The 18,344-nt window shown below is 54.4% G+C and overlaps 2 protein-coding genes across 2 annotated transcripts in view; both read left to right on the forward strand.

The window, feature by feature from the left end:
- Positions 1–6,012, forward strand: part of FLT3 (fms related receptor tyrosine kinase 3) — a 44,167-nt gene extending 38,155 nt beyond the window's left edge. The window contains exons 20-26 of the mRNA XM_069808802.1: positions 12–142; positions 527–651; positions 1,015–1,137; positions 1,780–1,891; positions 1,975–2,074; positions 3,417–3,522; positions 4,512–6,012. Of these exons, the coding sequence (XP_069664903.1) occupies positions 12–142; positions 527–651; positions 1,015–1,137; positions 1,780–1,891; positions 1,975–2,074; positions 3,417–3,522; positions 4,512–4,643 (829 nt within the window). The 3' untranslated portion in view covers positions 4,644–6,012. The remainder of the gene's footprint in view (positions 1–11; positions 143–526; positions 652–1,014; positions 1,138–1,779; positions 1,892–1,974; positions 2,075–3,416; positions 3,523–4,511) is intronic.
- Positions 6,013–14,123: 8,111 nt separating this feature from the next.
- CDX2 (caudal type homeobox 2) lies at positions 14,124–18,093 on the forward strand. The gene is made up of 3 exons (XM_069807894.1): positions 14,124–14,652; positions 16,633–16,778; positions 17,926–18,093. Exons 1-3 carry the CDS (start codon positions 14,124–14,126, stop codon positions 18,091–18,093), a joined length of 843 nt encoding a protein of 280 aa, XP_069663995.1.
- Positions 18,094–18,344: the final 251 nt, after the last annotated feature.

Genomic DNA, 18,344 nt, shown 5'->3' on the forward strand with positions numbered 1-18,344 from the left:
ATCCACTCTAGGAGGGGAACCCACCTGAAGTACAGTCTGAATACGACTCTATACAGAGAGGATGAATTTGAAATCACACAAAGAAGTCAAAACATGAATGTGACACCTGGATCAAATAGGATTGCGCTGTATTCTGAGGAAGGTAAGAGATTAATGGCTTTTATCTCTAGTAATTCTGTTATTATAGTATTTATTACATTATTGATCTAACCAGACTAGATTCAGTGGCACGGGGGTGCCCTTTCTATCATATGTCTCTCTTCCCTCCTGGCAGAAGTTTTGCTGGAGAAGGATTCAACAACACTTAAGACCAGAGGCTTCTGTTTCTGGTCATGCTATACATAGTATTTGAGTATTAAAATACCCTTTCCTTTATTTTGTGTCTGAGCAAAGGATGCAAAAGAAGGATGCTCTTTGTGCTGTTGTTCTTGGTAGGAGCACGTGAAAATCCTTATGACAGTCAGTAGAATTAATCAGAGAGTGAGGAAGACCATGGAAAACTCATACTCCTGGCTATTTTTCACAGATAAAATTAAGCATGCAAGCAGACAGATGGATGAAGAAGAGGATTTTAATGTGCTCACTTTTGAAGACCTTCTTTGCTTCTCTTACCAAGTCGCCAAAGGAATGGAGTTTCTTGGGTCCAAATCGGTATGGTGAAGGGTAACAAACTGTTTAGATAGAAAAGACGGCAAAAATACATGTGTCTATAAAAGGCAGGCTGAGGAACAGAGCCACACAGTGGCAGGCTTGAACTATACCACCTTCCCCAGCTTTATGGCAAAGTCTGTCTTGCAATATTAGACGTGGCCCTCAGTAAGAAGCGGCTGCACGCTTCTGCCTGCTCTGGTCCTGTCCCTTGTCACGAGCAACCGGGGACTGTCCAGCTTGTTCGTTCCCCGAACTGCTTAAGTGGAAAGAGGCAACAATTCAGAGAGCTCTATGTGAGACCAGGGAATTATGTCTTTCTGATACCGAATGCTGCAGAGCATTAACCATTCCTTTCCTTCTAAGTGCATTCACAGAGACCTCGCTGCCCGGAATATACTAGTGACCCATGGAAAAGTGGTGAAAATATGTGACTTCGGCCTTGCCAGAGATGTAGTGAACAACTCCGACTACATTGTCAGGGGCAATGTGAGTTCCTGAGTGCTCTCTATTTTGCATACTGTGGTAAGAATGATAAGGAACCAAGAAAGTAAAGCTTTTCATTTTCAAATTCCTTGTTAGCTTTATAGATATCTGTAGAGGCAGTGCAGAAATCTCCCTTTTTCCTACCCTTGGCAAATTCAGTTTCTTAGCTTATAATTAACCTAATCAAGCTAGTACTGTAAATGAGATGGTACCCATGTGCTTTCTAAAGCACACTGAAATCCGTCGATGGAAAATGCTGGGAATTGCTTACTGTTATGGACAATAATAGCATAGGGACAGTAGCATATGTGTGGGGTACACCCGATCCTCCAGCTGTACGATGAAGTTCAGAGTGGACATCTCCATCCGAGCTACTCACTCTGGAAGTCAGAGGAGGAAAGGGGGCTGTTTCAGGGCTGAGCTCATCTCCTCCTTCAATAGTCACCTAAAATGGATGAGATTAATTGGTTCCTGAGAAGTGCCTAATTCTCTCTTTAAGGGAAATTTAAAGGGGCTGCTGAGGGAGGCCCAGCTTTTCACGGTAGCACACATGAACTGATCCTACTCAAGCAGTGAGAACTAGTGAGACATCTAGAAACCCCGTGTCACAGCATGACCTGGCCTCCTTTCCCCCTGTCTGTACAGGCTCGTTTACCAGTTAAGTGGATGGCTCCTGAAAGCTTATTTGAGAGGACGTACACAATGAAGAGTGATGTCTGGTCTTATGGAATATTACTGTGGGAAATATTCTCTTTGGGTATGTTCTGTAATGCAACAAAAGAGCACTGCCTGGTTTTGGCAACTTCTGAATTAACATGTATTCCCCAATGTTTTCTGTAGGTGTAAATCCCTACCCTGGTATTCAAGTTGATACAAAATTCTACAAATTAATACAAAGTGGATTTAAAATGGACCCACCGTATTATGCTACAAAAGATGTGTAAGTATATTTTCTGAGTGATGCACAGCATGGGCATTTATACTTACCAGGTCACTGTTTGTATGACCTTTTATTTATTGTACACTGTACTTTGCTCAAAAAAAATCACACAAGGTGAAATATTCCTCTAGCTCTGAAAAAAGGCTGCTTGATCCTGCAGGTTTTGTCCTACAGCAGAAGTGATCAACACTGAAGGTTGTGTGTGTTTGAAAGGACTAATTTATTATCTTTATTTAATTGGGCCTTCCTTTCCCAGGGAACTTCTTGTTCTCAGATCACAGATTTGTTTTTTCTTTTCGGGGTTTTTTTTGTTTTGTTTTTGTTTTTATTATTTTTGCAAAAGCTATGTTATACCATATTCATTTTGGATAGTAACTAAGTCTTTGGTGATTTTTTTGCTAAACTTTCTTTTTTTTTTTTTAATTGAGCTTTAGCATGTTTAATTCAGTTCCAGGAGGCTAGGGATCCTCTTAGAGAAATACCCTGCTAAGGAAGAGTTGGCAGGAGCTATTCCTGTGCTCTCAGCACATGATTTTCTGCCTATGCCTGGGTGGACTCTGACTAGAGCTGGACCCCAGGGGACAAGAGAAGAGAAGGTGATGGGGACCTATGAGACCTGGAGCATGGAGGAAAGGGAAGGACTTTGGGTGGTCTGAGCTCTTCTGGCAGATATTTCATAGATGGTCTAGGGACTCAGTGCCTTGCTATGACACTACACTGTTCTCATCCTCTCCATGTAAAGAATGTAATGGCATTATAGGTGCAGGTGAATCTGACAGATTGACCCATGAAATGTTGCTGTGGGGCTTATAAACGTCAGGGAACCTATTGACCTGGTAAGTTTGCAAGGAACTCTAGCAGATAGGCACTGCACTGGTCCCTGATGAAACTGCAAAATCTCTAAGGTGGCATTTAAACTTCAGAAAGGTTTTTGTGATGTCACATTACATAAAAAGACTCACTGTGAAAAGTGTCCTCAAGACTATAGAGTCCACAAGGTGCAGGTTTAGCCCCAGAGACAGACAGGAATTGTCTTCCAACCATTTTCTGTATGGAAGCTGGAAAACAAGGTTAGCATGCCAGCACGTGCCAGCCAGGGTGAAATCCTGGCCCCAGTCCTATGAGGAGGATTTTACTAATGACTCTGGTAAAGCCATGTTCTTCATTTCACCCTTTGTCCTTATCTTTCTGTATCTTTTCCTCTGATGCAACACGCTACATCTGGCCTCTTTCTAGAAAATCATTCTGGTGATTCCCATCCAAATTCTGCACTTCCAGGTAAGTTGCTTACAGAGAGTCCAACAGCTAACATGTTTTCTGTACCACCTCTTTGGTCCTACAGCTATCGTGTGATGCAGTCTTGTTGGGCCCTTGACTCCAGAAAAAGACCATCTTTTTCGTTGCTGGTTTCCTCTCTTGCCTGTCAGCTGTCTGAGGCAGAAGGAGCAGTAAGTAAACACAGAAAGAAGAAAAAAATTTTTTTTTTTTTTTTTTTATGTAGCCCCATAGATCACAATGAGCTGAGAAATAGTCTGGTTTCTATTCAAGTGCACCACTGTGCTATGGAAACATTTCCCATGGATCTATGTAAGAGTTTGGGGATGTTTTTTTTCTGCCATCAGAAGGAATCCTGACCTCCCTGATGAGGATATCTTTCCTCCCGCTGCCTGCACTGGGACTCTGGAAGGCTGAAATCTCTCAGCCTGTGCTATGGGAATGTGCTTCCCTTGCGCAGGAGCCAGTGCAGTTGGCTTTGGTGGTGCTGATAGCTGTCATTGGAGGGGAGCTGAGCCTGGGCTACCTGCCAGGGATCTCATGGGGAGCCACCAGAAGTACGTGCTGCCACGTCCTCCCAGACGGAAGGCCCTATGTCAATCTCAAAGCTCAGAATAATAAACAGGATCTGAGGAAGTCATAGTCCATCCTTACCAGACGGTGGTCTCTTCCTCGGGGAGGATAAGCAACTCCTTTCTAAACTACCGATTCCTACCTGGGTATCCACTCTGGGCTAGACACACTATTTCCCAGTGCAGTGTCCTTGCGAACCTTTTGGGATGTGGGGAGCTATGAACGACTCTTGCCTTTGCAGGCTTGAGCCTTTCTGCAGGCTGTTAACCTGGCAGAAGCTGTCAAGCGTAGAGGCAAACTAATGAGCAACTTCAAAGCACTGTACCTGGAAGAAAAATTACTCCTTTGCTGTCCAATGACCTTCCTCAACCCAGCTCTGTTGGGCTGGATTAGATCCACCTCACTCAGGCAGTTGTCTGGGCTCCCTCTGGAGTCAGTGGGAAGGAAAAGGGCAGATATAAGAGTGGTTCTCCCTCAAGAGGAGGTGAGCTGTACCTTACAAGTGCCTGCTTCACAGGGAGAAAAGCAGTTTTCCAAGTACAGTAAGTAATAACAGAAGATATCTTTTATTTCCTCTTCCCAATTCTAGGTTTACCAGAATACGAAGAATGTTTCTACGCACAAGTTCAGCATCAAAACTAAACCACGTGTAAGCAGGGACGAGGAATCTCTGCTATCCCCAACCGTGCTCCAGCATGAAGACTCTGAGGTTGAAAAATAATCTGGGTTCTGGATTTTATCTCAGTATTTTCATAAACTCTGTGCAGCATAAATGTTTCATATGACCACTAAGAAAAGAAAATATTACCAACTGCTGCTCTATTCACACTTCTTATGGGCCAGTCCGTATTTGTGTTACTTTGAGGAGAAGACACAACTCATTTCTTTGAATTCAGCAAACACATCTATCGCAAGACAGAAGCAATGGTCTTTTCTCTGTCTCTCTACAACTGGATATCTATTTTCCTGGTTTTATGTAAATAGCGTCTAATCAGTGCATTGAATTCAGACTGTTCTTGCCACATTGCAAGCAAACACAAGAAAATCCATGGGTTTTTAGTTGATGTTTACAAGCACGGATGATGCATCTGAAGAGAACTGGCGTGATTTCCAGAAGTGCTACTCACCTCTGCATCTCCAGATGTCAGCGAGTGTTGGAAAAAAAGGCCATTGGAGTAGCCAACTTTAGATGCCCAAATTTTAAAATATCAGCCTTGTTTTAAAAGGAACTATAAATCTGAGTGTGTGTAACTCTCTTATCCTGAACACCTCCATTGCTGTGAAGTTCCCAACAGGTGTCCGGTTCAGGTGAGTTCATTTCATTGAGCTTTAGGTACTCGGGTTGTCTTTAGTCATCCAGGCTACATTCTGCACCTGCTGACAAGAGCTAGGCACCTACAGTGAGTGATTCCTTTCTACCTAAAATAGGCATCTAAAACAAGCAGGAGGTGTGATATTTGAAGACGACCTTCTGCCTCTCTGCTCTGGAAAATCCAGATGGCAGACTCCAACTGGAAGTCTCACTTTGACTGAGTTATAGCTAATTCCATTCCTTGGGCTTTGTGTGTTTTAATATCAAATAAAAATGTTTAATTTAAAAGAAATTATCTTCTGTAGCAATTTAGGAGTGTCATATCATGACTCCCAGTTCCCAGAAGTTAGCCTGGGTTTATGAACCCTGCTGCAATTAAATGTGAGTACATCTCTAACTTTCTCCCAGACTCTCAGGACAATAACCAGAGGCTTGATGGGTTTTTAATATAGATAAAAAGACATGTTATTTCCATGATGAGGTTTGGGGATTTGTAAATACAGCTTTCATAATGATTAACAGGACGCATTTGTCTATATCACAGTGAATCAAGATGAGAAATACTAGTAAATAGTTTTCTTTTCTTTTACATTTTACAAGATGCTAACTGCAGTTAGGATTTACAGTAGCAAGTGTTATAAGTGAATAGCTGTTTGGGTAGAATATGCTGTCACATAAATTGACCTGCTCTTTACTAACATTGCCTGAAAATAATTAACATTGTAATACAGCGATTATGAATTGTATATTTTTGTTAACATTGTTGAATTAGCAAGGAAGCATTGATTTTTTAATCAGATATAAACTGCTGAAGAATAATTTGGAAATACGAAGACAGAAATAAAACTTTAACATTGCATTTTCTGGAAAATGTATATGACTTTTAACATACTCATAAAAAAATTTTCAAAGTGTTCAGCAACGAGATGTCACTGTTCAGCACCATTAAGACACAGCCTGCACCGGCTGGAAAGTGAGAGTTGAGCGCCTTGTGCAGACAGGAGTTTTCAGCCCTCAGAGCTAGAGGAGCTTAATGCTGAACTGATTGTGTCCAAGCCTAGCTGGCCCTGGAAGCTAAGCAGATGTGAATTTGGCTCATAGAGGAGCAGATGGGAATCCCATGTGTTTTAAAACATGCCAGGGAGTTGCGTCAAATGTTTTTCCACTGGATTAAAAAAAGGAGTGGACAGACATCATCTGGCCCCATCATCGCTACTGAGCTGAGACTCGGGAATATAGAGGCAAATGGAGAATCTTGGCGCTAACACAAACTCCTCGTGATGCACACGTGAAAAGCAGCTCAGGCAACACAGCACTCTGTGAAAAAGTATGGTCAGGAGAAAGACCCTCCTGTAAGGGCTGGACACGTGGAGCATTGTGCATCTCCTTCTCCACACAGCGGAGAGGGTTGGAACAAAGCTACAGGAGGTTTTCAGTGAAAAATAATATCTTTTAGGAGCACATTTCCTTTCCAGGATGCTTCCGACAGAGCTGGTCCATTCCTGAGGTTTGTGCAGAGCCACAGACAGTGCTATTTAAGGAGCCATTTCATGATTCTTGAAGGAAAATACCCACATTTCTCTTGTTAGGACCCAGACCCTTGCTCCCTAAACTCTGGAGTAGATTCTCTGGAGAAAGTGCTAAATTCCCCCTGTAGTGAATGGAGAGAATTAAGCTTATTTGAAGACCTCCAGCAGAGACGCCATTAGTCTAAGCTAGATGCATTAAGTTAGGCAGAGCCTGACAAAGATTCAGTAATCATTAAGCTGGGAAGAAGAGGAACAGAAGGGGTTGAGGTCAGCTACGAGTGCGGAGTGCCCCTCTCCTCGTTAGCACTAACAGCAAGAACAAGAAAGAAACCTTTGACAACCCCCACTGCAAGACAAGGCGCCTTGAGGAATTGGCCTTAATTTTCTTTCCCGTTTTCCCTCCCGAAGAACCCTGCGGAGCCAGCAGCCTTCTCCCGAAGGGACCTCCCCGTGGGATGCCCCCACCCGGGACGCCGCGGTCCCCGTCCCGCCGCCGCAACCGGCACTAGATGGAGCCCCGTCACCGGTGGAGAGGGGACCGGGGGGGACACCAGGAACCGGGACGGGGCTTGGCAGAAGGGCCTGGGCCAGCCCAGAGCTACGGGAACCCTGGGGGGAACAGGGCTGGGGATAGTGGGGCCGGGCACTGGGAATCCATGGCCAAAATCCTTCTCGTAGCGTTGAGGGGATGGGGCAGGCACCCGGCGAGAAGCAGTCAGCTCCCTCCCTCGGTGCATTCTCCCCTGTGTCACAGGCAGCAGACACCAAAAAAAAAAAATAAGAGGCCCTTCTCTGTTCCGTTCAAGAGAAACCAGAGGCGTTGCTCCAATGCATCTCGCCACAGGTTTGGGATACCTGGGGTGGGCAGTCTGAGGTCCCTCTGGGAGAAGCTGGGGCTAATTGTGCGTTAAATCAGAAAAAGAGAGCCGAAGTGACCCTGTCACGCAGGCTGGCAGTGGCTGTCGGTCCGCATGTGCATGGAGGGATCTGTGAAAGGGGATGAAGTAATCCAAGGTCATATTTGCTACAGAGCTGTTTGCAGGTGGGTTGTTTTCTAGGTGGCCACGCTTCTGCTGGAAAGTATTTTGGGAGTGTAGAAATCAAAGCAGGCTGAAGATGACTGGGTCAGGGCATTCCCCGTGCGGCTGGGCACACCAGATCTCAGCCCCCTTCTCCCGGACACCGAACTAGGTGAAGTAGCCAGTGGTACAGGGCTCCCTCTTCCCCGCTAAATGCACTGCTGAGCCAGCAAGTTGCTGCCTCCTTCCCTCCTCCATCAACGACTAATTAATTAGGCCATGCAAAGTAAACCAGCTTTAAAAAGAGGCACAAAAAGACCCACCCAGAGTCATGGTTGAGGAGACCACGAATGACTTCAGAAAGAGGTGGGACCCTGGCTGAGCATCTCAGGGCTGTGGTGTGGTGGGGAAGGAGTCCCTGCCAGCCGGGCTGTCTGAGACCTGGGCCGGATTCATGCTTCCTGACATATTTTCCTGTGAATGAGATAAAACGGGGTGGGGGAGCTGCTCAGATCAGGGATCCTGCCTTACAGGTCACTGCCACATTAAAATTTAGGGGTTTACGGCTGTGCTGGAAAACTGATAGAGCAACACTCCTAGCAGAAGTGTAGGTGCCTTGGGGTACGGTCTGGATCAGGTCTCAGCTGAGAAGGGATTTTGAAGACCCGTGTCCTGGACAGAGGTGGAAAAGCTGTGGTACTCCTGTGGCCACCTCCACAGAGGCACATGAAGACTGTGGTAGGATTCAGTTCATTTAGATACCGCTTAGTTTGGATGAAAACCCATGGGAGATCCTGGCAGTGACCCACTCCTCCTGCCACGTGCTACCTACACCTAGTCGTGATCCTTTGCACCGCAGCTAAGCTTTGGCACTTACCTGTGGCTGCCCATACGTGCCCAGAGGTGCCTCTTCCCAGCTGCACGATGGTTCCCCTCCCACCATGCCCTATGCCGTGGGGACGTCACTGTCTTCCAGCCCAGAAGTTACTTCTAATGACAGCCCTCCAGTCCCATGACATCCCCATCCTCAGAAGAAGGTTGGAGGCTTCAGATCCTACGAAGAGAGAGGTGCCTACCTCTACTTTCCACCGTATTTCTCCTGGAGAAGTGACTACCTACCTGATGTGGACTGGGATCTCCTTTGCAAAAGCATCCTGTGCTTGGGGGTGTCCTGGCTGCAGGGGGGCTGTGGAGCTAAACCCAAGTGGAGCCGGACTGGTCCCCAGGAGCTGAGCCACGAAGCCAGCGGCCAGAGGATGGCAGTGTGGGCCACAGCCGGGAGCCTGGCCCTGAGATCTGGGCCTGGCCCTACCTTTCACTCCTTCGGGAGCCTCTTTTCAGAGGAGAAAAAAATGGGGTGAGAGTCCCCTTCCCTCCCAGGAACTAGAAGAAGACAGCTGGGAGCAAATAGGAGGTGGTGGAGAGCAGTCAGGCACCAGTTTCTCCTTGGAGCCAAAAGGACTGAGGTTTGGTTTGGTTTGGAGGGAACAGGTTTGCCCGCGGAGGAAGAAGAGTCTTCCTCTGGCTTCTTACGGCCCCAGAATAAAGACAAGGTCCCGTGTGGGAGCCTCAGCCTGCTCCCTGCCAGGCCAAGGAAGCGCTTGGCACCTGCCTGCCTTGGACTCCCCCATTGCCTGGCATGAAATATCATCCACCAAACCCCACGGCCCTGCAGGGATGTGTACAGTTACGGCCTTTGAAACCTTCGGCCTCGCAAACAACAAGCCGTCTACGGGGGCCAGAGTCACCCTTGTGCCTCTGCTGACTGAACAGGTTTGCTGGATCAGACCTGCCGTGAAACGCAGGCTGAGACTGTGGTACGGGGCAGCCACCCCGTAGAGTCTTGCCATGGAAAGCTCTGGAGTGGTGGGGGGGGGGATAAATCGGCAGGATTGGCCCAGCTGAGACGTGTGGGAGGACACGGCCACCGGGCGTGCATCACCTCCCTGCCAAGGTTACATTTCAAAGCTGGGAGATGTAGGAAATGAATCAGGGAGGAAGGCAATGAAGACATCGGCCTTTATATTGCCTTTGGGGTGTGGGGTGGGGGGGGATAGCCCGGGGGGCTCGCTGGTGGCAAACGTGTGCAAACCATTTTGCAGCTGGAATTCCATGTTTTGCTTGGCGTGGGACTCGACACGTGCGTTAGTGGCACCATCCCGCCAGCTGGACCAGGGCCTGCGGTTTTCCCGGGAGCGGCATGGTTCTGGGTAAAGACTGGGGGGACCGGAGGGCACCCCGGCGTGGGGGGGGGTGGCTGTCCTTGGTGGGGGCAAGGGCGATAACAGCCGAGCCCTGGGCTCCTTTCCCGGGAGCGGGACCGCCGCCGCCCCTGCACGCTGCCTGCAGATTGTTGGGGATTGCGCTGCTGCGGCTTTCCTTCCCCTTGCCATTAAAAAAACCGATATTATTTTTTAATTAAAAAAATAAAAAAATCCAGCCCGGGTGGATTTCGCCGGCTTCGCCCCCCACTTCTTCCTTCCCAGCAACTTGAATCTGCTCGGGAGAGACAGTTTAGCATCTAACCCGTTCCTAGAGGCATGTGCTTAAACAAGCCGAGTATCAACCCCACGATAAAAGTATTGGGTTATTCTGCGACGTAATCTACATCAAAGCCTCGGGGGCTGCCGGCTTGAAAAGATCCAAGATGTTTTCTAAGTCCTTATCATGTCTGTGCTTAGGGGGAGTCATAAATTCCACAGGTCGGACTAACTAACACACGATTCCTCCTTCCCTTCTCTCTCCTCGGCCACCAAAGGGCTTTCAAGCAGGCTTTTTTTTTTTTTTTTTTAACCTTGCAAACAAAGCTCCCGGTTCCGTGTCGTTAAGGTGGGGGGAGAGGGGAGGATCCCCCCCCCCCCCACCCCAAGCTTCTCCTAAGTGACAGAAGAAGAAATTCCTTAAACCAGAAAACGATTAGAAATAAAGAAGAAGGTGAATTCGCATCCCCGGGGATGCGGGGGTCCCGGAAAGCGGGAGCAATCGGTGGAGGAGGGACCGCGGGGGCTGCTCGGCCCGTCCCGGGGCTTACGGGGAATTCTCTGGCCCCGGACGGGGGTTCCCGGGACCATGTTGCCCTCCCCGTTAACCCCCCAGTCAGCCCCAGTCCCGGGGCTTCAGGAGACGATGGGCGCCGGCTCCCAAGCGAGGTGTTCGCTCCAGACCCGGGGAGCACCGGGCACCGAGAACCGGGCACCGGGCATCGGGCACCGAGTACCGGGCACCGGGCACCGAGTACCGGGCACCGGGCACCGGGCACCGGGCACCGAGTACCGGGCACCGGGCACCGGGCAGGCAGCGGGGCCCTGTCCCCGGCGTTTTTCACGCAATCATTAATCACGGACCTGACTCCCCCCACCCCGGGGCAGGCAGATGCCCTCGGAAATAATTATTTCAGTTTAAGAAGTAAGGCTGGGGCTGAAGGAGAAAAGCGGGGGGGGGGGGGGGGGGGGGCGGCGTCTACCGGGGCCGGAGCCCCGTGTTGAACGGTCCTTTGGTGAAAATACGGGGGTCAGCATGGGGGGGGGGGGGGAGAAAAAAATAGGTATTTCCCTGCAAACGGTGTCCCCGATCAGGCACTTGTCAGCTTGAGAGGCGTTGGGTCGCATTTCCCCGCTCAGGATCTAACGAAATAGGGGGGAAAAAACCAAATCAAACAAAAAAAAAAAAACCGAAGGAAGCAAAGAGGGAGAGATCAGGGCTTTACCGGCGCTCTGGTCTCGGGGTCCGGTCCTGGGGGTCCCCGCTTTTTTCCCGGAGCCCGCGGGAGGACCCGAGAGGGAGGCAGGGAAGGAGCGGGAGGCACCCAGGCTCGGGATCCCTCTTATTTTAAGGAAAAAGGGTCCCGGGGGCAAAACCTGTCCCCCCTCCGCGGGGACCACGGGCTTTGTCCTTCTCCTCCGCCGGAGCCCCGGGGTTTTCGTCCGTCCCCGCTGGCGGCTGCCCCCAGCCCCACCAGTTCGGGCTGCCGTCGGGTGTCCCCCCCAAAAGCGGTGTCACCTGCCTGCCACGGACTCGTGGATGGAGCTTTAGACACCGGCCCGGGATGGTTCGGGGTTTGTCGGGGGTTTGGGGAGTTTTTAGTAAAACGCGGTCAGAGTTTTGGCGTTTTAATCGTCCCTTCCTCCGTTTATGGCATCATCAAATTCACATCCGCATAGATCGGCTGTGTCGGGGCTTATCGGGAGAGGCGATTACACTGAAGGGTATTTCTTTTCCAGTTATTTTCGGTCTCCTGCGGCAGAAAGGGGTGGGTGAGGGGGCTGCAAACCCGGCGTTACCCCACCAGCGGGCCGGGGGTAAGGCGTGATGGTGGGAAGGGGCAGCAAGGAGAAAAAAAATCCCCTCCGGAGAAGGCGGCTGGCAGGCGTGTGTGTGTCCCCGCATCCCTGCTGTTGTGCTGCTGTTACCGTCGGGTCGCAACGGCGACCGTCGGCGACAGTCTGCGAAGGAAAAGTCACGATGTGGGCGCAGACACTGCGTTACCGGCCGTGTGCTGGGGGGACGACCCCGTTCCTCGCAGCCCGGGTACCCACAGCGGCTCCGAGGGGGCCGCCCGGGGGCTTTTCCCCGGGAGCGATGCTCCGTCCTTCCTCCCCTGAGTGGCCCGGGACCACTGACACGGGACCTTCCCGGCTAGTGTGGGAGACATCGCTGAATGAGTCCCACTCGTGTTAAAGCACAGCTCAGCACCAAAGGGCCCAGTGGAAGGAGGGGGGTGAAGGAGACGGAGATTTTCGGGGAGTGGGGATGGGAAGATCTGCCTTTGCAAAACTGAAATCCTCCCTCAGCCGCAAAACGCGGCGTTTCAGTGATCTCTGGAGGGACACTCCTCAGTCTGCAAAACAGCCACCCACGGGGAAGGAAAAATACCCCTGGGACACGGCCACCCGGGTCTCCTCACGGAAGCGCCGGGACACGCGTGGGGGAGCCCCGGCAGACGGTCGGTGCTGCGCTGCTCCGGCGAACCGTGCTGGGAAAACGGGGGGGACGCCCCCGTCCCCATCCTTTTTTTTTTTTTTTTTTTCTCGGCGGGTGAAAAGTTTCCTCGCTGTGTCATGGGAAAAGATGCGAATATGCAAACGTCGTCTGGCATTGTCCCCGCTCAGGGTGAAAAGTTAAAGCATAAAAGCGGCGGGGGGAAGCTGAGAGGGGGTCGTCTCTTCAAAGGGGGCTGCCTGGCTCGGGGGAGCCGGTTGCCTCTCGCCCAGGAGCCGCCCTTCCAGGGCCAGCATTTCCAGCGGGTTTCCAAGGCGTCGGGGGTGGGAAAAAGCGAATGTGCGTGGAGGGACAGGGCGCCGAGTTCTCCGTGGGCTCGGCCGCGCTACGGCGAGGGAATCGCCCCGCGGGGTGGTGGGCTCCGGGGCAGAGGCGGGTGGTCCCCTGGGTCGGTACCCAAGGCCCTGCGGACGGAGGGATGCTCGGGCATCCCTCGAGCAGTGGGTCCCGAGGGAAGCGGGTGTTTTAAGCGAAGGTGCCCCCCGGTACCGGGGCCCTCGGGGGTCTGGGGAGGGGGGGGTGCCCTCGAAGCTCTGCAGGCACCCACTCGGGGGGAAGGAGGCAGCACCCTCGGAGGGGTGGGGGGGTGTGGGGGGGTGGGATTTCTCCTCTTACCTCTCCTTCATCGCCCGTGACCGAGTGGGAGCGGGTGGGAAGCGCGTTAGAAAAAGCAGTAGGCCGTCGCGGTGGGGTTTGTTGCTTAAAACAACGGCGACAAAATGGCTTTGTGGATTTTTAATCAAAACTCCCTCCTCCTCCGCCCCTTCTCCCCCCCCCCCAACCCCCCCCAGCCCCAAGCACGGAGAAGAGCTGGTTAAAGTGCTGCCTGCAGATCGGCCGCGATCCACGGCTCCCATATTCCCACCCTCGCCCTTAGATCTCCCTCCCTGTCTTTTGCAAGTCTCTTGATTTCATCCTTTGAACCTGTGATTGGAGGTTAAAGTGCACCAGGTTGCAATGGAAGGAGGAAGCTCTTAAACAATAAAGGCTTGAATATTTAGCTGTGATCAGGTCGCTGCCCTCTCCTTATCTTTTTAAATGCAAATCGTCTTTTAGGGGTAGTAGCTATATACCCAGCGCCTCTCCACGTCACCTGCCTTTGGTGTGTCTGGGCCATTCCCTAATAGAGCCTTGTAAACAATCGTTAATCATGTAAGTGCTGCCGGCCCATTGCACTGGGACCGGGAGCGCGGAGCGCAGCTCGGGGCCGCGGTCCGTCCCCCCCCCCGCCCCTCTCCCCGCTCCCCGCTCCCCGCCCCGGGCAGCCCGTCCCCAGGCAGCGGGCGGGTCGCTGCCAGAGCCCCGAGCAACATGCCGAGAGCCACCGCCGGGGCTCCGCCAGCATGTACGTGAGCTACCTCTTGGAGAAAGACGGGCCCATGTACCCCGGCCCGGTGCGACACTCGGGGGGGCTCAACCTGACGGCGCAGAACTTCGTGGGCGCCCCGCAATACGCCGACTACGGCGGCTACCATGTGAACCTCGACGGAACCCAGTCCCCCGGGCCGGCTTGGCCGGCGCCTTACGCCGCCCCTCTCCGCGACGACTGGGGGGCTTACGGCCAAGGGGCACCGCCGGCAGCCCCCTCCGTCCACGGCCTTAACGGCGGCTCCCCCGCCTCCGCCGTGGCCTACAGCCCCGCCGAATACCCCCCCCACCACCACCCGCACGCCCACCACCACCACCACCATCACCACCACCACCACCCTCCCCACGCCGGTCCCGCTCCCCACTGCTCCGCCGGGGTCTCGCAGCCCCTCGCCGCCGCCGCCGCCGCCAACGCCGCCCCCGAGCCGCTCTCCCCCGGTGGGCAACGCCGCGGTCTCTGCGAGTGGATGAGGAAGCCGGCGCAGCCCCCGCTCAGCAGTCAGGGTAAGAAGGGGGTCGGGGAGGTCGGGGGTTGGGGGGGGCTGCTCCGCCGGGACGCGCCGTCGGTGGGTGGGAAGGAGCCCCGAAACGAGCCCGCTCCTGGGAAGAAGCCGGGGATGGGGGCGGGGGCAGCCGGTCCCGGTGGGCCCTTGCCCGGGAGGAGCGGGGTGAAATGGGCCGGGGATCCCGAGGAAAAGCTCGCTCTCCCTCCCGCTGCTCCGCTCCTCCGCTTATAGCCACTTCGAAGATTTTTATAACCAATCATAGTCATATAAATCATCGGCCGGTGTCGCTCCGCATTCGTTTCTGAGTCACTGGGCGCCTACCCTTTAGTAAGGGCTGCCGTGCGGCCGGGCCTCCCCTTGCCGTTGCCCACCGACCCCTCCGGGCTGTGTCGTCCGGTGGGGCCGGGAGGTGCGAAGGCGTGCCCCCCCCGACCCCCCCCCCAGCCCGGCTCCGCGGCCGGCGGGGGGGCAGGACGGGTCAGGCCGTGGCCGGCGCCGCGCTCCCTTATGATGTTAATACCCCGCAGACCCTCTCTTTTATTCCCCCCCCCCCGCAACTGCCAGGGGAGATGAGTGTCCCCCCGCTTTGCTACACGCCTTCCACGACTGTTGTCTCCTTTTTTTTTTTTTTTTTTAGTCTTTTTTGGTCTTTTTTTTTTTTAATATTTATATCTCCGGGCCGAAAAAAAAAGGTGGCGGCTCGTAATAAATGACGACTGCTGGCATTTCTCTCATCCCCTGCCTTGAGCGACGGCCCGCGGGGCCGGTGGGGGCTCCATGGGCGGGCGGGGGGGGGGTCCCGGCCGCTCCCGCGACCGTCGCCCCTCGTGGGGAAGCCCCGGTGCCCCGGTACCGGCCGCTGGCACCAGTTACGCCCCGGGTGGCGATGGCGGTGGAGCTCTCCCAGGCCCGTCGCTCTTCCCACAGCAGCCCGTGGTGTTCCCACAGTTTGGGCTTGTGCGGTGGTGGCCGGTCCCTTGTCTCCATTCAAATTCTGCCTTTGGAGCCAGTGTTTATGTTAATGTGCAAGGCTGGGGGGATGAAAGCGCCTGCCGCCATTTGTTCAGTAGTGGTAATTCAAACAGAATGTGGCTGTCATTAAGGCTTTGAGAAGGGTTTTTCTTTGATAAGATCTCCTTGTCCTGCATTGTTTGGGATTGTGTTCCCTATTCACTGGCTCTGGGGAGTTTTCTCTGATCAGGCTTGTATCTTTACAGGGTGCTTTTGTTGTGGTTTGCAGAGAGTTTACCTGAACAAAGTTAGCCTGCCAGCCATTAAGCACCTTGGGGGCAGAGACTCCCCGCCTCGGCTCCCAGGGGAACGGGAGGGACTGGGACACAACCAGTTAAACAAGAAACCCTCGGGAGAAAGGCGGCCAGCGGGAGCCGGCTGCCGCTCGCCTTCGGATTTCCTCGGGTTTGGGTTTTTCGGGGAGGGCGGTGCGGGGAGTGAGGGCTAAAATTACACGTCGAGCTTCCAGGGTCACCGAGAAGTCGCTGTAGCCGCTGCCCCGAGGCCGGGGGAGAAGCGGGGGGAGCCGGGCCCCGAGGGGCCCCCGACGGCCGCTCCCGGTTCTCGGCGCTTAGCTCGGCGTTTCTCGGCTAGAAACGAAGCCGCCGTGCCCTGAACGGGGGCTTTTCTTGCTTTTCCCTTTACCTTTCTCTTTGTCAAAAAAAAAAGTTTGTTCTGGGTACGGAAGGCAAAACAAAACCGAAAGCCAACAAGTGCACAAGAAAGGTGTCCCAAGCGCAACGCGGAGGCTGGAACGGGGGCCGAGAGCCAGCTCTTGGCTTGTCCCCACAGCTGACACGCCAGGGGGTTCTGTCCCACGTCCCCCAGTGAAGCCCCGGGCAGGCAGAGGCTCGCAGAAAGCCGGGGAGGCCTGATCCTGCTCGCCCCGCACCTTCGGAGAGGAGAGCCGCGCTGCACCCAGACCCTTCGGCTCTGCCTTTCCCAAGCCCGGCTTTGTTCCCCGCAGTTAAAACCAGGACGAAAGACAAGTACCGCGTCGTGTACACCGACCACCAGCGCCTGGAGCTGGAGAAGGAGTTTCACTACAGCCGCTACATCACCATCAGGAGGAAAGCGGAGCTGGCCTCCAACCTGGGGCTGTCGGAGAGGCAGGTCCGTCCCACCCGTGACCCTCCCCACGCCCGCCACGTGTGGCAGGGATGCTGGGTTAGGGGCGGGATGCGCAGGGGGCTGGGATGCGCAGGGGGGTCGGATGCGCAGGGGGCTGGGATGCGCGGGGACAGGGATTCGTGGGACAGGGATGCGCAGAGGCAGGGATGTGTGGGGCCGGGATGCATGGGGCCGGGATGCGTGGGGACAGGGATGCGTGGGGACAGGGATGCGTGGAGGCAGGGATGCGTGGGGCCGGGATGCATGGGGATAGGGATGCACAGGGGCTGGGATGCGCAGGGGCTGGGATGCGCAGGGGATTGGAATGCGTGGGGACAAGGATGCGCGGGGACAGGGATGCGCGGGGCTGGGATGCGCAGGGCCGGGATGCGCGGAGGCAGGGATGCGTGGAGACAGGGATGCGCAGGGGCTGGGATGCGTGGGGACAGGGATGCGTGGGGCTGGGATGTGCGGAGGGAGGGATGCGCAGGGGGCAGGGATGCGTGGGGACAGGGATGCGTGGGGACAGGGATGTGCGGAGGCAGGGATGCGCAGGGGGCTGGGATGCGTGGGGAAAGGGATGCGTGGGGCCGGGATGCGCAGGGGGCTGGGATGCTTGGGAAAGGGATGCGCTGGGCCGGGATGCGTGGGAACAGGGATGCACGGGGACAGGGATGCGTGGGGACAGGGATGCGCGGGGTAGGGATGCGCAGAGGCAGGGATGTGCGGGGGCCGGGATGCGTGGGGACAGGGATGCGCAGAGGCAGGGATGCGTGGGGACAGGGATGCGCAGGGCCGGGATGCGTGGGGACAGGGATGCTCAGGGCCTGGGATGCGCAGGGGGCTGGGATGCGTGGGGCCAGGGATGCGCGGAGGGAGGGATGTGCAGGGGGCACGGATGCGTGGGGACAGGAATGCGTGGGGACAGGGATGCGCGGGGACAGGGATGTGCAGGGACAGGGATGCGCGGAGGCAGGGATGCGCAGGGCCGGGATGCGTGGGGACAGGGATGCGTGGGGACAGGGATGCGTGGGGACAGGGATGCGCGGAGGCAGGGATGCGCTCCCTCTGCGCCCCTCCCCGCTCCCGGAGCGGGTCATCCCCATGAAACACCCCCCTCACTCTCTTCCCGCCCCCCCTCCCCCGGCAGGTGAAAATCTGGTTCCAGAACAGACGAGCGAAGGAAAGAAAGATCAACAAGAAGAAGCTGCAGCAGGCGCAGCCCGGGGGCGCGGAGCCCCTCAGCCCCGGCGCCCCGTTGCAGGGTCCCGCGGCGGGGGGGGGCCCCGCCGGGCTGGGTCCCGCCGCCCCCCAGTGACAACGGCCACGGCGGCGGGTGGGGGGGACTGTTGGGGGGCACGGCCGCGGCGGGGCCGGGCCGGGGGGGGCACGGTGGGAGCAGCCCCCCTATGCACTACACGGCCCCGCCGTGTGTGTACAGATGTACAGTGTATGTGTCTCGTCGTCCCGGGGGAAGCGTGGCCATGGCTTTATTAATATTATTATTATTATGTTTGGGTGGGTTTGTTTTTTGTTGGTTGTTTTTTTTTTTTACCCTGGAGTTTTGTT

The sequence above is a fragment of the Haliaeetus albicilla genome, chromosome 20, assembly GCF_947461875.1.
Source record: "Haliaeetus albicilla chromosome 20, bHalAlb1.1, whole genome shotgun sequence".
Taxonomy (NCBI): Eukaryota; Metazoa; Chordata; class Aves; order Accipitriformes; family Accipitridae; genus Haliaeetus; species Haliaeetus albicilla.

Bases quoted from the DNA above. Each gene is read 5' to 3' on its own strand.
- CDX2 (XM_069807894.1), top strand. From the start codon at position 14,124: ATGTACGTGAGCTACCTCTTGGAGAAAGACGGGCCCATGTACCCCGGC. The intron at 14,653-16,632 runs GTAAGAAGGGGG...TGTTCCCCGCAG, and splicing joins GCCCCCGCTCAGCAGTCAGG to TTAAAACCAGGACGAAAGAC. The intron at 16,779-17,925 runs GTCCGTCCCACC...CTCCCCCGGCAG, and splicing joins TGGGGCTGTCGGAGAGGCAG to GTGAAAATCTGGTTCCAGAA.